Source organism: Pelophylax lessonae, assembly GCF_965119305.1.
Source record: "Pelophylax lessonae genome assembly, chromosome: 9".
Classification (NCBI taxonomy): Eukaryota; Metazoa; Chordata; class Amphibia; order Anura; family Ranidae; genus Pelophylax; species Pelophylax lessonae.
Genome location: NC_138776.1, coordinates 186,350,034 through 186,369,732, shown reverse-complemented (window position 1 = coordinate 186,369,732; position 19,699 = coordinate 186,350,034). Strand labels below are relative to the sequence as shown.

At 39.5% G+C, this 19,699-nt stretch overlaps 1 protein-coding gene across 1 annotated transcript in view; it reads right to left on the bottom strand.

The window, feature by feature from the left end:
- LOC309563068 (heparan-alpha-glucosaminide N-acetyltransferase-like) overlaps positions 1 to 19,699 on the bottom strand; it is a 272,146-nt gene that overhangs the window by 233,306 nt on the left and 19,141 nt on the right. The window contains exon 4 of the mRNA XM_082267368.1: positions 909 to 1,021. Coding sequence (XP_082123494.1) covers positions 909 to 1,021 — 113 coding nt within the window. The remainder of the gene's footprint in view (positions 1 to 908; positions 1,022 to 19,699) is intronic.

The window sequence follows — 19,699 nt, the reverse complement described above, 5'->3', positions numbered from 1 at the left end:
GATATTTATTTGTAATTTTCTTTTTAAAAACATTTATCATTTTCCTTCCACTTCACAATTATGTGTCAATTTGTGATGGTCTAGCACATAAAGTCCCAATAAAATACATTTATATTTTTGGTTGTAACATGACAAAAAGTGTAAAATGTCAAGGGGTGTGAATACTTTTTTAAGGCACTTTAAGTGTCACTATAAGTGGTTAAAAAGGTATTGGAAGAAAAAGTTCTGGCTTCTTGCCTAATTCTTGCCTAAACTAAGCTGTTACACCTTAGAAAGTAGAAGAGAGATTGTACAAAAATACTGTTGTCATACCTTGGGCTGCTTATGATTTTCTTTCTATTTCTAAAGTCAAAATGTTAATGGGGTAATATGTTGTGATTTCTGTAGCCTGTCACTTTACAACAGTATGCTTCATTTATCAGGTGGAAGAAGTCAAAAGTAGAAGTTATGTGGCATTCTGGTTAGGAAGTGAGAGCAAGCCTTAGAATGGTTACTACAGATACATTATTTTTTTATTGAATATCATGACTTCTTTCTTCTGTCTTGTGTAGTGTACACTTTTTATTTTCATGGTCAGGACCTTTCCCTAGTACCACTTTCAAATGTTATGCTTACCTGTGTCCTCTTAGGTGAGATTTTCATTGTGCATCCTACATGGCATTGGCCTGCCTCGTCTTCAAATGTCTTAGACTTAAGCTGTTCACCTCCTACACATAAACGCTGCATCCTTAGAAATGGCTTTAGGAGGGATCTCCATTCATTAGAAATTTTTGAGATTTAATTAGAGATTTTAATACGCCTGTCTCACTAAGGTGCTCTTAAAAATGATATGTAACAACAAGCCAAGAGACTCTAATAAAATATGCAACAAAGTATTCCAGTCAAAGTTATTAATGTTAGGACCTCACCTCTACAATATCCACGTTCTGCTTACTAAAACAGGCATACACAAATGCTACCACAAAATAGGTGAAACCCAGTCGCTGTAGGACCCCTGGTATACGTGCCCAGCGCCAAGACACTGCAAACAGACAAATGGGTCAATGAGAAACAGAACCTACATTAAATTACTGTCAATAGTTATTAAAAATTGTGGCATAGAACACTTTAGTTAAAATACAACAATCCTACTAGACACGGGGTAGTAAAAGAGATTTTGACGTGTACCTTACCTGCCCTAAAATGTCTATAAAGTCTCAATAGTGCTGGAGTACAGGAACCATGTGGTATCTACAGGTTTTTTACACTGATTCTGTGTCCTTGTGGAGCCAAAGTCTCTTGGCAGGTAAATCCATGTTTAGATATGGAAGTAGATGTAAGCCATAATTAAATCACATTATAGCTGAACTCCAGAAAAAAAACATTTTGAGACATTCAATATGAGAAAATAACTCACCTCTAATGATTAGTGTATCATGTGTGGGCGTTGCTTTATTAGTTAAAACTCTAAATTCCATTTATCCTAAAGAATAAGGGAAGCAGCTGAACTTTTGGCACTGAAACCTATTTTCGACAGTAGTACAGTGACAATGGTATGTCCAATCATAAAATATCTTGTATTCTTTTCCTATTAAACAGGGTATTTTGGTAATAGAAGGGGGGGGGGGGGCAGATTAAAGCCACAACCCCACCCCATCCAATCACAGAATGCCTTCTTTTAACCTTTTTTTAAATGTTTTGTTGCAGGATCTTTGCAGTTACTTTTTACCTACATTCACTCCAGCAAGCAATTAGGAGGCAGGGGTCGAGAATTGTCACTCTATTCTGTAAACAGAAAGTGCCTGATTAAGGATTTTAATGGAAGGATCACCAGGTAGTTTTTTAAGGAAAGCTGAAAATTTTACATGTTAAAGAGGAGTTCCACCCACATTTTCTACTTTGCATAATCCTCTTCAATCCAGCAAGTTAGAACAACATTGGAATTTTTTGTTTTTTTCGAGCTTTCTTTAATTCTTTTCAGGGCATATTCTTTTTTCTTCCTGTACAGGGCGCTGCGGCGAGGTACATCATATCCTGCGGCACCCTGGCTCCTGGGAGATGTGTGTCATCATTCCCAGGAGTAAACAATGGGGCAGGACCTTCCTTTCAACGTCACTGTTGTTTGGTAACCAGATACAATTGTGCGCCATGCCTCGGGTTTTATGCGCATGTATGAGATTGGGAGGTGCATGCTGGGTGACCAGCAGCACCTTATCCCGGAAGGCTCCGCTAGTGGGCTCACATGCCCACAATTAAGATGGGATCACGCAGCCAAAAGATTTTGGCTATAATACTACAGGGACTTTGCATATAGTAAGCTTTTTAAAAACATAGTGATAAGAACATCCCAGTTCTCTTTTAAACAAATAAGATAAAAATTACGGCTGGAAAACCACTTTAAAAAAAAAAAAAAAACTAGTTGAAGCATGTAAACGCTTCAGTGAGGTTTTATTGAATGGGTTTGCATATAATTTATCTTTGTCCCTTTAGCTCTGCATAGAAGTAGAAGGAAAGGCTAAACTATAAATTAACTTTTAAATGCCGCTCCCCCATTATTCCCCATTGCCCCACATACATTTTGTAATAAACTGTCATGTAAATACCTTTTTTATATTGTTTTTCTATGTGGTCACATGACTGCAAAACTCTGCATGACTTCATAGAGCCTTGACGTGACTTGCAGGTGTCTACCGCTCTAAATCACTGTTGGAGCAAAAGCCGAGCTTTATGGTCACATGACTGCTTTACAAAAAATGAAAAGAAAAGGTAATTACAATGCAATTTATTAGAAAATGTATGTGGGACAATGGAGAGGCAACCTTGATTTAAATAAATCAGCTGATTTATTATGTAACCTTTTCATCTACTTTAATGGGAACACACACTGTTCGCATCAGGAAGTAAACCAACTATAAACTGTACTCAAAAACGCACACCTACTATTAAGGACTAACTGGGGTATACGCATTCCTGTGATGTAGGATATATCAAAAATATGTCTTGCTCTATCAGAGGCATTTTCTGCAATCGGCAATCTTAAAATACCGGTAATATAAAAATTCAAAGTATTTTACTAGTACATAATCCTCATTAATACTGAAGTTGCTGTACCTTGACATCACAACTTTACTAAAACCACAACAGTAAAATCAGTCTGTATATGCAACAAAGCATGCTTGCTCCTCTGCATTGTGTAAAATGGCTGCTTGATCCCATCTTCTCTTAACCTCCCTTTTCTTCCACGTGTCCCCAATCTATCTTCTGATAGAACAGAGCCTTGGGGGCAAGCTGCACATGCTCAGTTTGGTGTGTATTACTAGATAGTTATTTTGGGAGGGTGCATGTGATCAGCACAGGGCCATTCAGCACTGTCCAAACAAGAGGGTCAGGGATCCTGCAGCCACATAGGACAAAAAGGGGAGAATGAAAATTCCTCCTATAAGCTTTAACAAGACACTAATAGAAGTCACACGACTGCTATATGCTGCTGATGAGAAAAGGTATTTAGCAGTTTATATTTACTAAAACAATTATATTTCCATGTTCTGTGTACTGTGGGAGACCAGATATAGAGAATGCAGGCTCTCGAGTTTAGTAACACTTTAAGGCTTCACATGTTTGGCATCTATTTCCTTGATGTGACCTTATCTTTTATTTGAACAAAAAATGTGATAATAAAAACGAATGTAATGTATTTTCTACATGCAAATATGAGTTTGATATTATGTGCTGTCACATGACATAAAAAACTGCAACTGCTGCTATTTTATTCTCTAGGATCTTTGCTTTAAGAAAATATACAATGTTTGGGGCCTGAAATCTATGTGCAAAAAAAAAAGAAAGAAAAAATGGCTATTGGGAGACCAGATATAGTGAATACAGGGTACTGGGTTTACTGTAATATTACTTTAACTTAGATCCTTGCGATACATAAAGCAGCAATATATGGCAAAAGGTAAAGGAAAATATTTAACTATTCTTCATAACTGGGCCCCACAGAGTTAGACAACTCATGGTCCATCTATAATCAAGCACTACTCTCAATCACGCCCTCCTCTGTATATATGCCACAAGGATTTGAGCACAAACATATGCATCTTACGTAAGCCTTGTCTCAAAAACCGTAAAGGATTTGTGTCATAGTGGCAACATGCTTTTAAGATACTGTACATTAAAGTGCAGTGGTCGGTATTACAAGCAGAGTGAATTCTAGATTAATCAAAGTACTCTCTAGCACCTTCTTATTTTAATAAGTGTGCAAGTATTCCCTTTAGTGCTGCCATTAATGGATTACTGTGCTGTCTTTAATTCATTCCTTTCATGTTCCAGATCCTCTTCATGTCCACGGCCCATATGACTGACTTCTGCAGGACACTGCATCATTCCTCACTGATGTATGCTTTCAATTAATCAATGAGAAGAGAGAAACTACTAAAAATCTTTTGGTGCAATGTGTAAAGAAAAGGGATGAGTTGGTCTTCACTTATTGCAAGCTCATACATCTTTTTCAGTAAATGCCAGATCAGTTTCTTTTCCTAAATATAAATATACTATTACATTTTTAGAAAGGCATTTGTGAGCTACAAGTACTGCTCTATGCCCATCTCATTTTCAAAAAAGGACTGCAGTTGCCAAGACTCTCAGTGGATCCATCCTATGTCCATATCCCAAGAAAGAATAAAACAGAGCCACGATACTGCTAAAATCAATATTTTATTCAAAAGATGCATCTCCCACTGGATGCAGGCTCCACCCCTGATGTCTTTCATTTTTTAATTGGGCTTAGTTAAAGAGGAACCCCTATTACTCAGGCAAAATGCATCAGCTTGCAGCCTGCGAAACTTTGGATTTAGCGGTAGTGGCTCCTGCTGCTGTCGGTGAGCAGAGAGCAGGGGGCGGAACCGAGCCATGCTGTGTGTGTCTATAGGCACACACAGCCTGAGTTGGCAGCACGCATGCACATACGCACCCATAGCAAGCGGCTTGCGATGGAGGCAGACACAGAAGAAGAGGATTGCCAGTGGGGGACCCCAGAAGAAGAGGTAAGGAGTGACTCTGTGCAACACCATTGCACAGAGCAGGTAAGTATAAACCTGATTATTATTTTACTTAATAAAATAGACTTTACAATCACTATATTCCAAAAAATATATATAAAGGAGGTCATGGGACTTTTAGTGAGGCCAACCACTTTACCAAAGTAGATATATAGAGTACATATGTTAACAAGTTGGTTAGAGAAATAGAACAATACAACGAAAATAAATGCTTAAAAAAAAAAAAAAATCCTGAATAAAGTAAAAATATATATGTATTTGAAAACTGACATATAACAATTCATGATACATACAGTAAATACATAATACAATTACATGATAATATATATAATAAATAAATACATGATTGATATAGACATGATGAATAAAGTCACTTGGCATACTGATGCGTTTCACGGAAACCCTATCCGCTTCTTCAAGAGTATAATACAAAGAGATCTAAAAATCTAAATAAATGAAAACATATATAAAAAATAATGAATGGTCCCAACAAAAAAGAAAGAAATAAATAAAAATATATATATAATAATTATTATTAAATATATATATATATATATATATATATATATATATATATATATATATAATTTATTAAATTAAATGACCAGCATCTAAAAAGAAAGGTGAAGGGGCGGCAGACACAAGCCTCACCTAGAGCTGTGGCAAAAAGACCTACTGCTTTGGTAAAGTGGTTGGCCTCATTCAAAGTCCCATAACCTCCTTTATATGTTTCTTGTATACATATTTAGGGATGGAGGTCCCCCACTGTGGTTGCTCCGGGTCACTGAACTGTTTTTAGATCACTTTATTCCAAGACAGTTATCTGCAATGGGACATAGAAGTTAAATTCCAGTGCATTTTATGTTTGGGTAATTACACGAATAAACACTTCAGCATTATTGCCCCAAAGCCTAAAGCCAACTATAATTCCTAAAGAGTTGATTGTAAATGAGAATGCAACACTGGTTAAAAGATAAAAGTGATTGTGGTGGATCTAATTATTGGTCACCAGCAGGATTGGTGAACATGAGGGTCTGACCATACATTACTGACCATGCTCTTTGTAGATTTTCATCAGTAAAGAGGTTTTCAATTAACTTGAGTACTTGTCAGCATTCATCTGCAGAAACAAATCTAAAACCTGTCATGCAGATCTGATTTTAATGTTGCAGCAGTGACTTGAAAACAGTGGGGACCAGTACAGTTTGACGGGTCATCTATTCTCCATTTGAACTCTATGCCTTATTTTAAAATAAACCAATTGTTTGATTTATTTTATTTTTGGTATCCAAAGTGTTGCAATCTGAAATATATTATGTGGCCATTGAATGTGGACACTCTTCCAAATGACTGAGCTTAGGTTTTTCTAGTGACAGTTACTGTTAATGCTACAGCATACAAAGACATTTAGGCAATTGTGTGCTTCCAACTTTATACCAACAGTTTGGGGACGTTTTTTCAGTTCCAGCTTAAACATGCCCCGTGCATAAAGCAAGGTCCATAAAGACATGGTTTGAGGTGTTTGGCGTAGAGCAACCCAAGTGACCCTGACCTCAACCCTATTAAATTGCTTGAAGTTAAATTGGAATTCTGTTTGCTAGCCAAGTTTCTTCACAAATGCTCTTTTGGGGAAAAAGACTCAAATTCCCATAGACCCACTCCAAATTTTTGTTGGACAAAATTCTCAGAAAAGTGTACGTTGTAATAATCACAAAAGAGGGACAATTCCACATTACTGCCAAAAGGTTTTATAATGAAATTTCCCAAAAAGCTTATATACAATGTGTACAATACTATAATCCCTTGGGGTTCAACTGCTGGTGCATAGGCAAGTCTAGATACACTACTTCTATCCAAAAGTCAGACAATTATTTTGTCTAGAAGCACTTAACCTGGTGGATATTGTGACACTCCTTTTCTGCAACTACCTGCAACCCCCCAACATTCTTTTCCCTCCATGCTATGTGTGTCTTTTCCCATACATCCACCCCCCCCCCCCTCCGTTTTTTTCCATCTTTCTCTCTCCTTTCAGACTTTGGTATATCTTGCGAAACATTTTATACCCCCTCACACCTCTGCTGTACTTGTCTAATATGGTATCAGATAGATTTTTCTATAGCTTGTACTTAATCATCTGTTTGGAAATACTTGTTGAGCCTTTTGAGTATGACCCTTTCCAGGAAGATCGTGCATGATGGCTTGGTAAGGCCTTATTATTTTATTGTATCACAATGAGCTGCATTACATAGTTACATAGTTAGTCAGGTTGAAAAGAGACACAAGTTAATCTGGCTCAACCAATGAAAAAGAAAAAAAACAATAAAGAAAACACAACCATACAATCCCAAATACACCATCCTATACCCGCAGTTGATCCAGAGGAAGGCGAAAAACACCAGCAAAGCATGATCCAATTTGCTACAGCAGGGGAAAAAGCTCCTTCCTGATCCCTTGAGAGGCAGTCGGATATTCCCTGGATCAACTTTACCTATAAATATTAGTACCCAGTTATATTATTTACACCTAGGAAAGAATCTGGGCTTTTTTAAAAGCAATCTAGTGAGCGGCCAGAACCACCTCTGGAAGGAGTCTATTCCACAATTTCACAGCTCTTACTGTGAAGAAACCTTTCCGTTTTTGGAGACAACATCTCTTTTTCTCTAGATGTAAAGAGTGCCCCTTTGTTCTCTTTAAAGACCTTAAAGTAGAGTTCCATCCACAAAATCGACATAATCGATTTTTGGCCATCCGCTTGCTTTTTTCACCTGAAAAAGAAATGGATAGTTACGATTTTTTTTTTGTTTACTTACCTTGTTATTGAAGAAAAATATACTTACCTTTCTTCCACTTCCTCCCTCTGTGGCCGCAGCCCGCGCCGTCACTTCCTCTTTGCATTGATTCCTGGGAACTGAAAGTCATCTCTCCCAAGAATCAATGCGCCTGCATCGGCCCCGCTCGTCACTTCTGGTGCGGCGCCTCATTCCCTGCTAAACAGCTTCTGGGCATGCCCAGAAGCTGTGGAAGGATGACGCGCCCGCACCGGAAGTGACGAGAGGGGCCGGTGCAGGCGCATTCTGGGAGAAGAGGACACGGAAGAGGACGCAGAAGAGGACGCGCTGGCTTCAGCTGCCCACATCCGAGATGGCAGCGCTGGAGAAGAAATTATCAAGGTAAGTATTTCTTCTAAAAGGTAAGTGTGACCCGGGACAGTAAAGAGGCTATCCATTGTGGAATGTACTAGCCCTGACTGTCCCGGGGGTATTTTTATTGAAAAAAAATTTTGTGGCCGGAACTCCGCTTTAAATTGAATAACTCAACACCAAGTTCACTATATGGACCCTTTATGTGTTTATACATCTTGATCATATCCCCCCCTCATCTCCTTTTCTCAAGAGAGAATGAATTCAGTTTTGCATTACTTGTATCTGATTGCCCTTTTTTCCCTCAATAGATATTTTTACTTGTAAAAACATTTTCATCACATTTTATCTATTTTTCCCATAATAAAACTGAGAAATGCTTTCTTGGAACACCTGGGTAGAGCTACATCTTCTTGCTAATAATTCTCTGATATATGACCTCTGTACGTCTTCGAGACTGTCATGGGGAGCAGATTAATCAGTGGGAGAAGGAAAATAATGACTGATCAGAAATAGGCATAATAAAAACAGGGTCGCCATTGAATGTTTTGAATGTTCATGTCCCTTTGTTCATCAACTGGCAACTTGGGACCCCCTGATTTGCAGAATTACAAACTCTGAAACCGAGAGAGCCAGAAGATCAGATTACTGGGCATCATAGGTGTTCACAGAGTGAAGGAACCAGGTACCAAAAAATCCAGTGTTGGAATGACACCCTAGCTTGCCTAAAAACCCTAGTTTTGAACAGAAAGTACTGTATGTTTATATATGTCAAAAAGATTATTGGTCATCTACTGTGATGGATTTATTTGGCTGACTACCATTGAAAAAAACTTTCCAAACAAGTTTTATAATACATATATTGCAGGGCTTGCAATAATTCGCTACTGCCTTGTATCACAGGTCAATATTGTACCATTAAGAAATTGTCTGATGCTGAACTCCTGATGTAGGGCTTTAGACACATGACAGTTTATTACACTGGATTAACAACATAAAATTATTTATATGCAATTACAGGAAAAATGCTTCCCGCAGCCATAATACTCATGCTGTCAATATTTACCGTGATTAATATTTGTAGGCATCTAGCAATACTGTATAGTGTACAAACAGCAGCTTGGGCCAGAAAGGGACTACAAACGTGTCATTTGTATAACCTAACTTACTCCCATTAAACCAAAAAATGCAGCACCTTCTATGAATAAGGAGCACGTTTGTTGGTGTCCTGTATGCTTGTCATTGCCCTATACATACTGTATAATCATGTACAGCTTTGTGGGCTATGCTACTCTCTCGCTGCAGTGGAAGTAGGTTAAATAGGTTTATTAGCAGTTTGGTATACAAAATGTTTGTTTGCATGTGATAGAGAAAGTTGTAGTATAAATTTATAACAGGGTGAGACATCATTATTTTCTATGCCAAGCGAATCTGTCAATACGCAACAAGGTGGCCATTGTAGATGCATACTTCTATTTCTACTAAAATCGCATATAAGCTTTAGTATCAATGTATTTTTTTTTTCCACAAAAAAAAACATTTTATTGAAGAAAACAATGTAAGAAATTACAAACTTGAAAGGTTCCAAGAGCGACTTCACAAAGTGAGAACAGCATATACAAACATGTCTTTTTTAGAGCATATAGGAGATATAATAAAAACTCGTATATGGGTTGATCATAGTAACAATACTGGAATTTAACAAAGCAAACAGCTCATAACGGATAAAATTGCATGGTAATAAGTAGTAAACCCTAGGATAGGCTCTAAAGAGAGTGATCTAAATCTGTAGAACCCCTTGTGGTTTTAACGAAAGGGCGGTATTTTTTTAAATAATTTTCAATATTTTTATATCTTCAGCTTCCCTGAAAATAATATCCAGGGATCCTGCCATAAATGTTCTTATTTTGGCATTTTCTTTTTTAGCGAGTTTCTGTCCCCAGTTGTTCTCCTAATGGAGACTACAAGTGGATGTGCCAGCAAACATTACACAGGCACGGTCCACTGTTGTCACCATCAGCAAACTCACACTGAGAAAAGTTTTCCAACGCTCAATAGAAAGTGGTGGTTAGTTTGATTTCTGTTGAGTGAGAATGGCCATAGATGGGTTGAAACTCCTCCGGACTCTGATGAACCAGCTGAGTTTCGATTTATCTATGATCAGCTTAAGTTTACATTTTAGGGTAAAGGTAACCATCAGGCTCCTTTCACATGAGTTTTCCAATCAGGTCAGATTGTCAGATTTTCAAGCAGACCTTATTGGAAGTTTTATGCAGGTCTATGCATGTCTACTGCATTATTTTCCATTTTTCTAGACCAGATGTAGCCTAATGTAAACGGACATCTGGCAGCCCATAGATCCAATACAGGTCTGCCATAGTCCACTGTCAGAACTGACATCTGTCCCATTCAGAGCAGCAACTCTTTTTGGCTCTGAGGTAGGGGGTTCGCCCCTGAAACGCGTCAGCCTAGACACAGCAGCCTCATGCGGCACACTGCATACCATTCAATACAGTGCGGTTTCTTGGCTACCTTGGAGACTTTATGTGTATTATGTCGATGTGTGTCCATACACACCTGCTTTGTGAGTATAATGTATACTTTTTAACATTTTTAATACATTTTTAATGGTAATGCACTAGGTCGGTGCGCCCCTTTTTTCTTCTTTTGTTTTTCTTCTTTTGTTGTTCCATTCAGCTCTGATTCAGCAAGGAATCTGCTCATGGTTCTCCTGCTGGATGAGTGGAGCAGCCCAGGGTTCAAGTACTTTAAAGTAAAGGGGAAGATAAGCATGTGGCAGAATAAGAGGAGATTATCACAACCCTTTAATGTGTGTTAATATTATTTTCTATAAAATAATGCCTCTATAGAATATCAGTTTATGTACTAATTAGGTGTATATGTATGCACCTCAAACCCTTTATAAACCCTTTATATCAACCCTTTATATCACTCTGGGTATACGATTGTGTGTATGAGAGTACTATTAATTTATTTTTTTCTATTGGTTGAACAAGATGGACTTTTGTCTTGTAACTTTTTTGGCTGAGTATAGATCTATGCATTTCAACTACTTGCACATGTTTATTTTGTAGGGAAATGTAATTAAATGTTTAATGTGATCCTTTTGCCCATAGACCTGTAGTAGTATATCTACAGTCATACAATAAAGGAGAAATGACTGGTAAGAAGATTTCTGAGATTAAAACGGATGCATACTGGAAGCTTAGCCCCAATGCATGAGGCTCTGGCGTTTAGGTGCAGGTGGAAAATAAAGATGTGCTGCCAACAGCCTGTCAAACTCTATGAAAGGCTGACAGTGGCTGTGACTGGACATAAATGGACAGAGTGGTATTTATACTTAGTGCCCTGTGCATCCAGGGACAAATGCCCAGGGTGCATACTGCTTGCGTTCCAAGCATTCCAAGCACCCTGCACTAAATGTAAGTACCGCTTGGTGCACTGTTCAGCCCCATCCAGCTGAAGCAGCTATTCAGTCCCTCATAGAGTTTTACAGGCGGCCAGCAGAGGGGCTGCATTGTGGGTCTGTACCTTTTTCCCACACCTAAATGCCAGAGACTCTTGCACCAGGGCTAAACACCCAGTGTGCATGAGGCCTTATGGTGAGAGGGGACTAAAGAAATCCAAAAGGTCCTTCTCTAATCCAGGGTTTCTCAACCAGGGTTCCATGGAACACAAGGGTTCTTCCACAGGTTGTTAGGGGTTTCTTGAGAAATGAGCAATTTCTGCCTCTCATATGTGTTCCAACTTACACCAATGATCTTTTTAGCATTCTGTAAGGGGGTCTGTAAGGGGGTCATTTTTCCCAAGGAGCATTCTTCCCAGGGACCATCCAGCTAATATATCATGAGCTGTAGATACAGTAAATATAAGCAGGGGTTCCCTGAGACCAGAAAGTTACTTTGAGGGTTCTTCTGTATTGAAAAGGGTGAGAAAGGCTGTCTAACCAGTATGTAGCACAGTGAAGCCTTCTTAAAACAGAAGGTATTTATATGTCTCATTCCACCACATATCTAAAAAAAAGGAATATTCTTTGAGCAATGATACATGCTGGAGATGCAAGTCAAACAAAAGTACCTTTCTACACATGTGGTGGTCATGTCCCCCAATCTTTGACTTTTGAGATCGCTAACTAGGCACCTCCTAAAGACAGCAAAAGCTTTAAAGTGGTAGTATACCGCTTTTTTTGACTTTTAACTACAGGTAAGCCTATAATAAGGCTTACCTGTAGGTATAATTAATATCTCCTAAACCTGCACGGTTTAGGAGATATTACCACTGTATGTAGCCACTGACGAGTGCGGCGCATGTGCTCTGAAGGTCCGGCGGACCTTCAGAGTTCCTTGCCGGGAATTGCCGAAAAATTACTCCCGCGCGCATGCGCGGGAGTGACGTCATCGCGGCTCCGGCCACTCACAGCGCCGGAGCCGCAGAACCCGGAAGAGACGTCGTGGGATCATGTTCACTCCCACAGTGGTGTCCGGGGGTCCGTGTCGGGTCTTCGTTCTAAGGTAAGTAATTCATAATGAGCTAGTATGCAATGCATACTAGCTCATTATGCCTTTGTCTTGCAGGTTTTTTTTTTTTTCATTAGAGTTTACTACCGCTTTAATCCCAATTTACTGGAAATCCAACGATGTTCCAACAGTTAAAGATTGGTTCGTAAAGGTCAATAAAATTTACAGTATGGAATAAACCTCAGCTATGCAAAAAGAATCTACCACCAGTTTACACAAAACGTGGGGGAATTGGTTAATATTCACTCTGATGAGTTCAAGACAGCTAATGACTAAAATTTCTAATACTGAAACCTTTGGTTTGTGAACAATAACTTACTCACCCCTGAGTTTCTGGGTACTGTGCACATAAAGTAATCACATATTTGGTGAAAGTATTAATGTAGTCCTTTTAGTTTTCGGCCATTTATCCTATTAAAATTGGCAATTTCTGGAGATTTATATATATCTATGTTACTTTAATATACCTGATTATAGCTTTAATTTTATTTGTAATTATTTACTTTGCTTTTTCCCTTGCTAGCTATATACATTCCCCAAACCATTATAAAAAATGTCATCCTACTACCCTACCCTTCCCACAAAAATTATGTTTTATTGCATCCCCTTAATGTTGTACATGTTAATAAAAAAAATCAAAACTGTAATGCTACATATGATAATTCTAACTATGGAAAATTGTTATTCTTCAAATTTGAATAAAGATTTGATTGTGAAAAAATATATATATTCTTTATTTCAGGAGAGTGGCCTGGGGCCGTGTAAATCATTGCTTTCCACCATGTTTTTGGGAAGTGGGAAAGATTGAGACAGGGGCGTAACTACAGGGGTTGCAGGGGTTGCAATCGCTACCGGGCCCCATGCTCCAGGGGGCCCGGTAGCAAACCAGTGGGTGAACTTCCAGGATCGCAAAGGTCACACTTGCGACCGGACCCTGGCATTGCACCACTGTGGGGAGGCCCCAAGATTGCAGGAAGGGGGCCCACAAGATTGCAGGAAGGGGGCCCACTGCAGAACTTGTGAAAGAATCCTGCTGCGGGACCGTAATAAAAGGCCATGCAACGAGTGTAAAGAGCCCCAGGATTAGTGGGAAGAGCCCTGGGCTTGAAGGTAAGGGCCCCGGCTAGGGGTCTGGGGGGCCCTTCATGGTTTCTTGCATCAGGGCCCTGAAGGTTCTAGTTACGCCTCTGGATTGAGACATGTGAATACCTTTCGTGTTGAGAAGGCTTTACTGTAAGGATCTAATACAAATGACCAGTCTTCAAGCCACCCAAACAGTTTGATTGGCATTGATGTGTGGAGGGCTATATAGGTGGATGTAACTGAGCTGGCTATCTGAATGCTGGTTACTAAAAAAAACAAAAAAAGCTAAAGACACAGTTAAATAGTTCTGCAATTATTTCAGTCTGTATGGATCCCATGGAAAAATTAAAAAGTTCATCAAAATTGCTACAGCTTTCAAGATAATGCAGGAAAAAGCAATAATAGAGGGATAATAAGACGCAAATTGAAAACCGAGAGAATGTTACAGTAAATACATTATCACTAATAATATTTCTCCTCCCTCTGGTGTATTCCGGACATAGCGTCTCATCTCACTAACAATGCCCATTAAGTGTCAGTTTCTGCAAATGAACAGCTAAATGGGTGTAAATGGGTTTGAAAGTAAAGTAAAATAATATCTGAATCACTAACAATGTGAAATCCTACAATATTTATAGGTTTGGCTGAATACGGAAACCAGTAGGGTTTCATTCAGATGGTACATATTTTGCAGCCAGCTCACACGTGTCTTTCTCCCCATAAAGATGACTTCATAGTTATGTGATGTGCCAGCCCAGTGGCCGCAGGCATCTCTAGAGAACACTGACAATATATTAATGTTGTGCATGTGCTATTATTTTGCGTTGTCAGTAGTCTCTGTTTAGACGCTCATGTGCATTGCTACAAATCTCTAAAACACTTAATGCATCATTAACCACTTCAGTCCCAGAGCCATTTTTTCTTTTCTTTTTTTTTTTTGCACACAGATTAAAATGATTATCTCAGGTCCCAAACATTGTAAATTTTCTTAAAGCAGAGATCTTGGAGAATAAAATAGTGGTAGTTGCAATGTGATATGTCATGTGACAGCGCATGATAATCAAACTCATATTTGCATGTAAAATATACATTACATTAGTTTTTATTACCCATTTTTTTGTTCAAATAAAAGATAAGGTCACATCGGAGAAATAGATGCCAAACATGTCAAGCCTTAGAGCCGGTTCACACTACTCCGACTTGGGACACGACTTGTGTGCCCTCAATTCGCCCCAAGTCTCTTGTCATCACAAATTCAATGTAAATGAATGAGAGCCGTCTTAATATGCACTACAGAAGTCACTCTGACTTCAGAAAAGGTTCCTGTACTACTTCAAGGCGACCTCTATCCGACTTGTGCACATAGACTTCAATCGGAGTCGCTCCTAAGTTGGATCCTTATCTATTTTCATGCAACTTGTTATCAGACTTTCCAGGAAGAAGAAAAAGATTAGCCAGGCATTCCCCACAGACAAAGTCGCCTATCATTTAAGTCTCTTCAAAGTAGTGCACAAGTCTCTTACAAGTCTCTTACAAGTCTCTAAACAAGTCTCTTCAAAGTCAAGCTAAAAAGTCGCTCCTTCATGGGGCGGCTTTCTGGTTGCGGTAGTGTGAACCGGCTCTTAAAGCGGTTGTATCCTCAAAAAAACAAAAAAAAAACAAACAAACCCTGCAGGACAAATGCACAATGAGCTAGTATGCATCGCATGCTAGCTCATTATGAAATACTTACCTTAGAATGAAGCCCTGACAACGTCGCCTGGACACCATTGAGGCAGCTGACATCTTCCCTCAGCGTCTCTTCCGGGTTCGGCGGCTCCAGCGCTGTGAGTGGCCGGAGCCGCGATGACGTCATGCCCACGCTTGCGTGCGGGAGTTTACTTTCCGGCAAGGAGCTCTGTAGGTCAGCCGAATCTTCAGAGTGCATGCGCCAATGGTGTCAGCGGCTGCATGCAGGGCGAATATCTCCTAAACCGTGCAGGTTTAGGAGATATTAATTTTACCTACAGGTAAGCCTTATTATAGGCCTTATTATAGGCTTACCTGTAGGTAAAAGTTAAAAAGCGTAGTATACTACCGCTTTAAAGTGTTACTAAACCCAGGAGCCTGCATTCACTATATCTGCTCTCCAACAGTACACAGTACATGGAAATGCAATAGTCTTAGTAAATATAAATTGCTAAATACCTTTTCCCATCAGCAGTATATAGCAGTCTTGTGACTTCTATCTGTGTCTGGGTAAAACGTGTAGGAGGAGTTTTCATACTGCTCTGACTGTCTTATGAGGCTGCAGGACCCCTGCCCCTCTGTCTGGACAGTGCTGATTGGCCCTGTGCTGATCACAAGCACCCTCCTAAGAAAACAAAAACTCTCTAGCAATACTCACCAAACTGAGCATGTGCAGCTTGTCCCCTAGCCTCTGTTCTATCTGGAGATGTATTGGGGGACAGTGGAAGAAGGGGGGGTGGGCAGAAAAGACAGGATCAAACAGCCTTTTTACACAATACAAAGGATTAAGGTTCCACAGTGAGTATAACAAGCATGCTTTACTGCATATACAGACTGATTTTACTGTTGTCGGTTTAGTAATACTTTAAAATGAAAAAAAAAATAAATAAATAAAACATGGACAAATTTACCCAGAATTTTTTTATAAGTGACACTTTAAATGCCTTCACAGATCATCAGTTTAGAGTTAACAGTGAATAGTGGTCGTGGAACTATTGCTCTTGCTCTGAAGTGAGCAGTGACACCCAACATGTATAACACAAACGCTGTTTTCGTACATAGGTGCCTTTAAATACCAGGCCGGGGCACTTTAACATCTTTTTTTTTGTGTTTTTCTAATTTTTATATGCAACTTTTTTTATACTTAACTTCAGTGCCATCACATAGGGGGCTGACAAGTTCCCTATATGATACCATTTATGAGTGGCAGGTTCTCTTTGATGAAAGATTAAGGGTCTATTTGTCCACTAATGTCTGCCCAGCACTCCATTGTGGTACTCATTTAGCTGCTTCCCCACCAGTGCTGCTAGAGAATGTCAGTGCTGAACCCTAAGTTACGTAATACACATCACTTACTGATTCATTCACCAAAGCAAGGATCAGCGAACAGATGTGGGTAAGCAGAGTACAAGATACATGGTGGGGGTGGTCGTGCGGGGTGGAGGTGTTAATGTTCAGTGGTATCGAAAAGCACTTCCACCAGAAACCCCAAAAGGGGTTGATTTACTATAGGCAAGTTGACTGTTGACTCTGCAACGGAAAGTGCTGTTTGCAAGGGAATTTTCCCCAGAGCCTAATGAATGAGGTGAAGCTCTGCTAAATTCCATCATATAATCAGCAAGTAAAATGATGTTCTTTTTTTTTCTTCTTTTTAATTTCCTTGAATGTGATTGTGTATTCTTTGCAAAGTGCAATTTCACCACATTCACTAAGCTCTGGGGCAAATTCTCTTTCAAAGCGCAACTTCCCATGCAAGATGAACAAGCTATTTGCCTTTAGTAAATAAACCCCAATGTGTTTAATAAACCCTTAGTACTAGTCTCCATTTATAAATGGCACAGGGACTAAGGAGGTTAACAGTACTTTTTGTAGGCAAACAATGGAAGTACCTGAACTTGACTTTGTTGTAGCCTCCTGTAGTCTACTGCTCCGTTTATGCAACAGAACTCAGAGAGAGGGAGGTAAAAACATTGCAAGGAGCCAATCAGGTGTGCTACAGTGCAGGGAGTATGATGTCAGGATAGATTAGATAGATAGATAGATAGATAGATAGATAGATAGATAGATAGATAGATAGATAGATAGATAGATAGATAGATAGATAGATAGATAGATAGATAGATAGATAGATAGATAGATAGATAGATAGATAGATAGATAGATAGATAGATAGATAGATAGATAGATAGATAGATAGATAGATAGATAGATAGATAGATAGATAGATAGATAGATAGATAGATAAAGACATGGATGGGCGAGTTTAGGGTAGAGAAACTTGACTGGCTTGCACAGAGTCCTAACCTCAACCCGATTGAACACCTTTGGGATGAATTAGAGCAGAGACCCCTTTATGGGCCACTGCTTTTCCGTGGCGAAGGGGCTTGCGTAATTCAGTGAAGCTACGAGCTATGCTGTGTAGGCTCAGTTAAGACGAACAGGTCATAGTGGATAATTCTGACAAAACGTAATCCACTGGAGAAGTAAATGGCAACCCACTCCAGAATCCTTGCCAAGAAAGCCTCATGAACAGAAACAAAAGGCTAACGGATATGACACGCAAGGGAGTTCCAGAAAAATGTCTACTTCTGCTTTACTGACTTCAGTAAAGCATTTGATTGTGTGGATCACAAAATGTGGCAAATACTGAAAGAAAAGGGAATACCAGACCACCTCACCTGTCTTCTGAAAAACCTATATGCAAGTCAAGAAGCAACAGAACGGGACATGGAACAACTGACTGGTTCAAAATTGAGAAAGGAGTTTAGCAAGCATGTACATTGTCACCCTACTTAATCTGAGATATGCAGACGATACCACACTAATGGCAGAAAGTGAAGAAGAACTAGAAAGTCTCCTAAATAAGGTGAAACAGGAGAACTCAAAAGTTGGCCTGAAATTGAACATTAGGACAACTAACATCATGGCAACCGGTCCCATCACTCCTTGGCAAATAGAAGGAGAAGAAATGGAAACAGTGAAATATTTTATCTTCCTAGGCTCCAAGATCACGGCAGACTGTGACTGTAGCCATGAAATTAAGAGACACTTGCTTCTTGGGAGGAAAGCAATGGCAAACCTAGACAACATTATAAAAAGCAGAGACATCACCCTACCGACAAAGTGTCGTCTAGTCAAAACTATGGTATTCCCAGTAGTAACCTATGACTGTGAAAGTTGGACCATAAAAAAGTCTAAATGCTGAAGAATTGATGCCTTCGAACTATGGTGCTAGAGAAGACTCTTGAAAGTCCCTTGGATGGAAAGAAGATCAAACCAGTCAATCTTGAAGGAAATTAACCCTGAATATTTACAGGAAGGACAGATCCTGAAGCTAAAACTTGAATACTTTGGCCACTTAAAGAGGAAGTAAACCCTCCTCTGCAACTTGTACCTATAGGTAAGCCTATGATAAGGCTTACCTATAGGTACTGTAAATATCTCCTAAACATGTACCGTTTAGGAGATATTTACTTTGCATGCAGCCAGTGACATCACTGGCGCATGCGCTCTGAAGGAATGGCCGCTTGTGCCGTTCCTTCAGAGCCCCGTGCTGTGACCGTCGGACCCCGCATGCATGCGCGGGAGTGACGTCACCGCGGCTCCAGCCAATCAGATGGCCAGATGGCGCAAACCCAGAAGAAGGGCGACCGAACATGTCAACCATGAGACAGGTGAGCAGTCCGCACTGCGGGGCTTCGTTCTAAGGTAAGTATTTCATAATGAGTTAGTATGCAATGCATACTAGCTCATTATGTGTTTGTCTCTCAGGTGTTCATTTTTAAAAAAAAAAATTCTGAGGTTTACAATCTCTTTAATGTGAAGAGAGGACTCATTGGAAAAGACCCTGATGCTGGGAAACATGGAAGGAAAAAGGAGAATAGGATGACAGAAAACAGTATGGATAAACAGCATCTTTGAAACAATAAACAGAAAATTAAGCAAGCTCCGGGAGGCGGTGGAGGACAGAAAAGCCTGGTGCACTATGGTTAATGAGGTCACAAAGAGTCAGACATGACTAAATGAATAAACAACAACAAGAGCGGAGACTGTGAGCCAGGCCTTCTCATCCACATCAGTGCCTGCACTTCTGGAAGAATGGCCTTCAGGTGTCCAAATACTTTTGACAATATAATGTATTATCAAAACATATAGTAAATGACCTTATATAAGA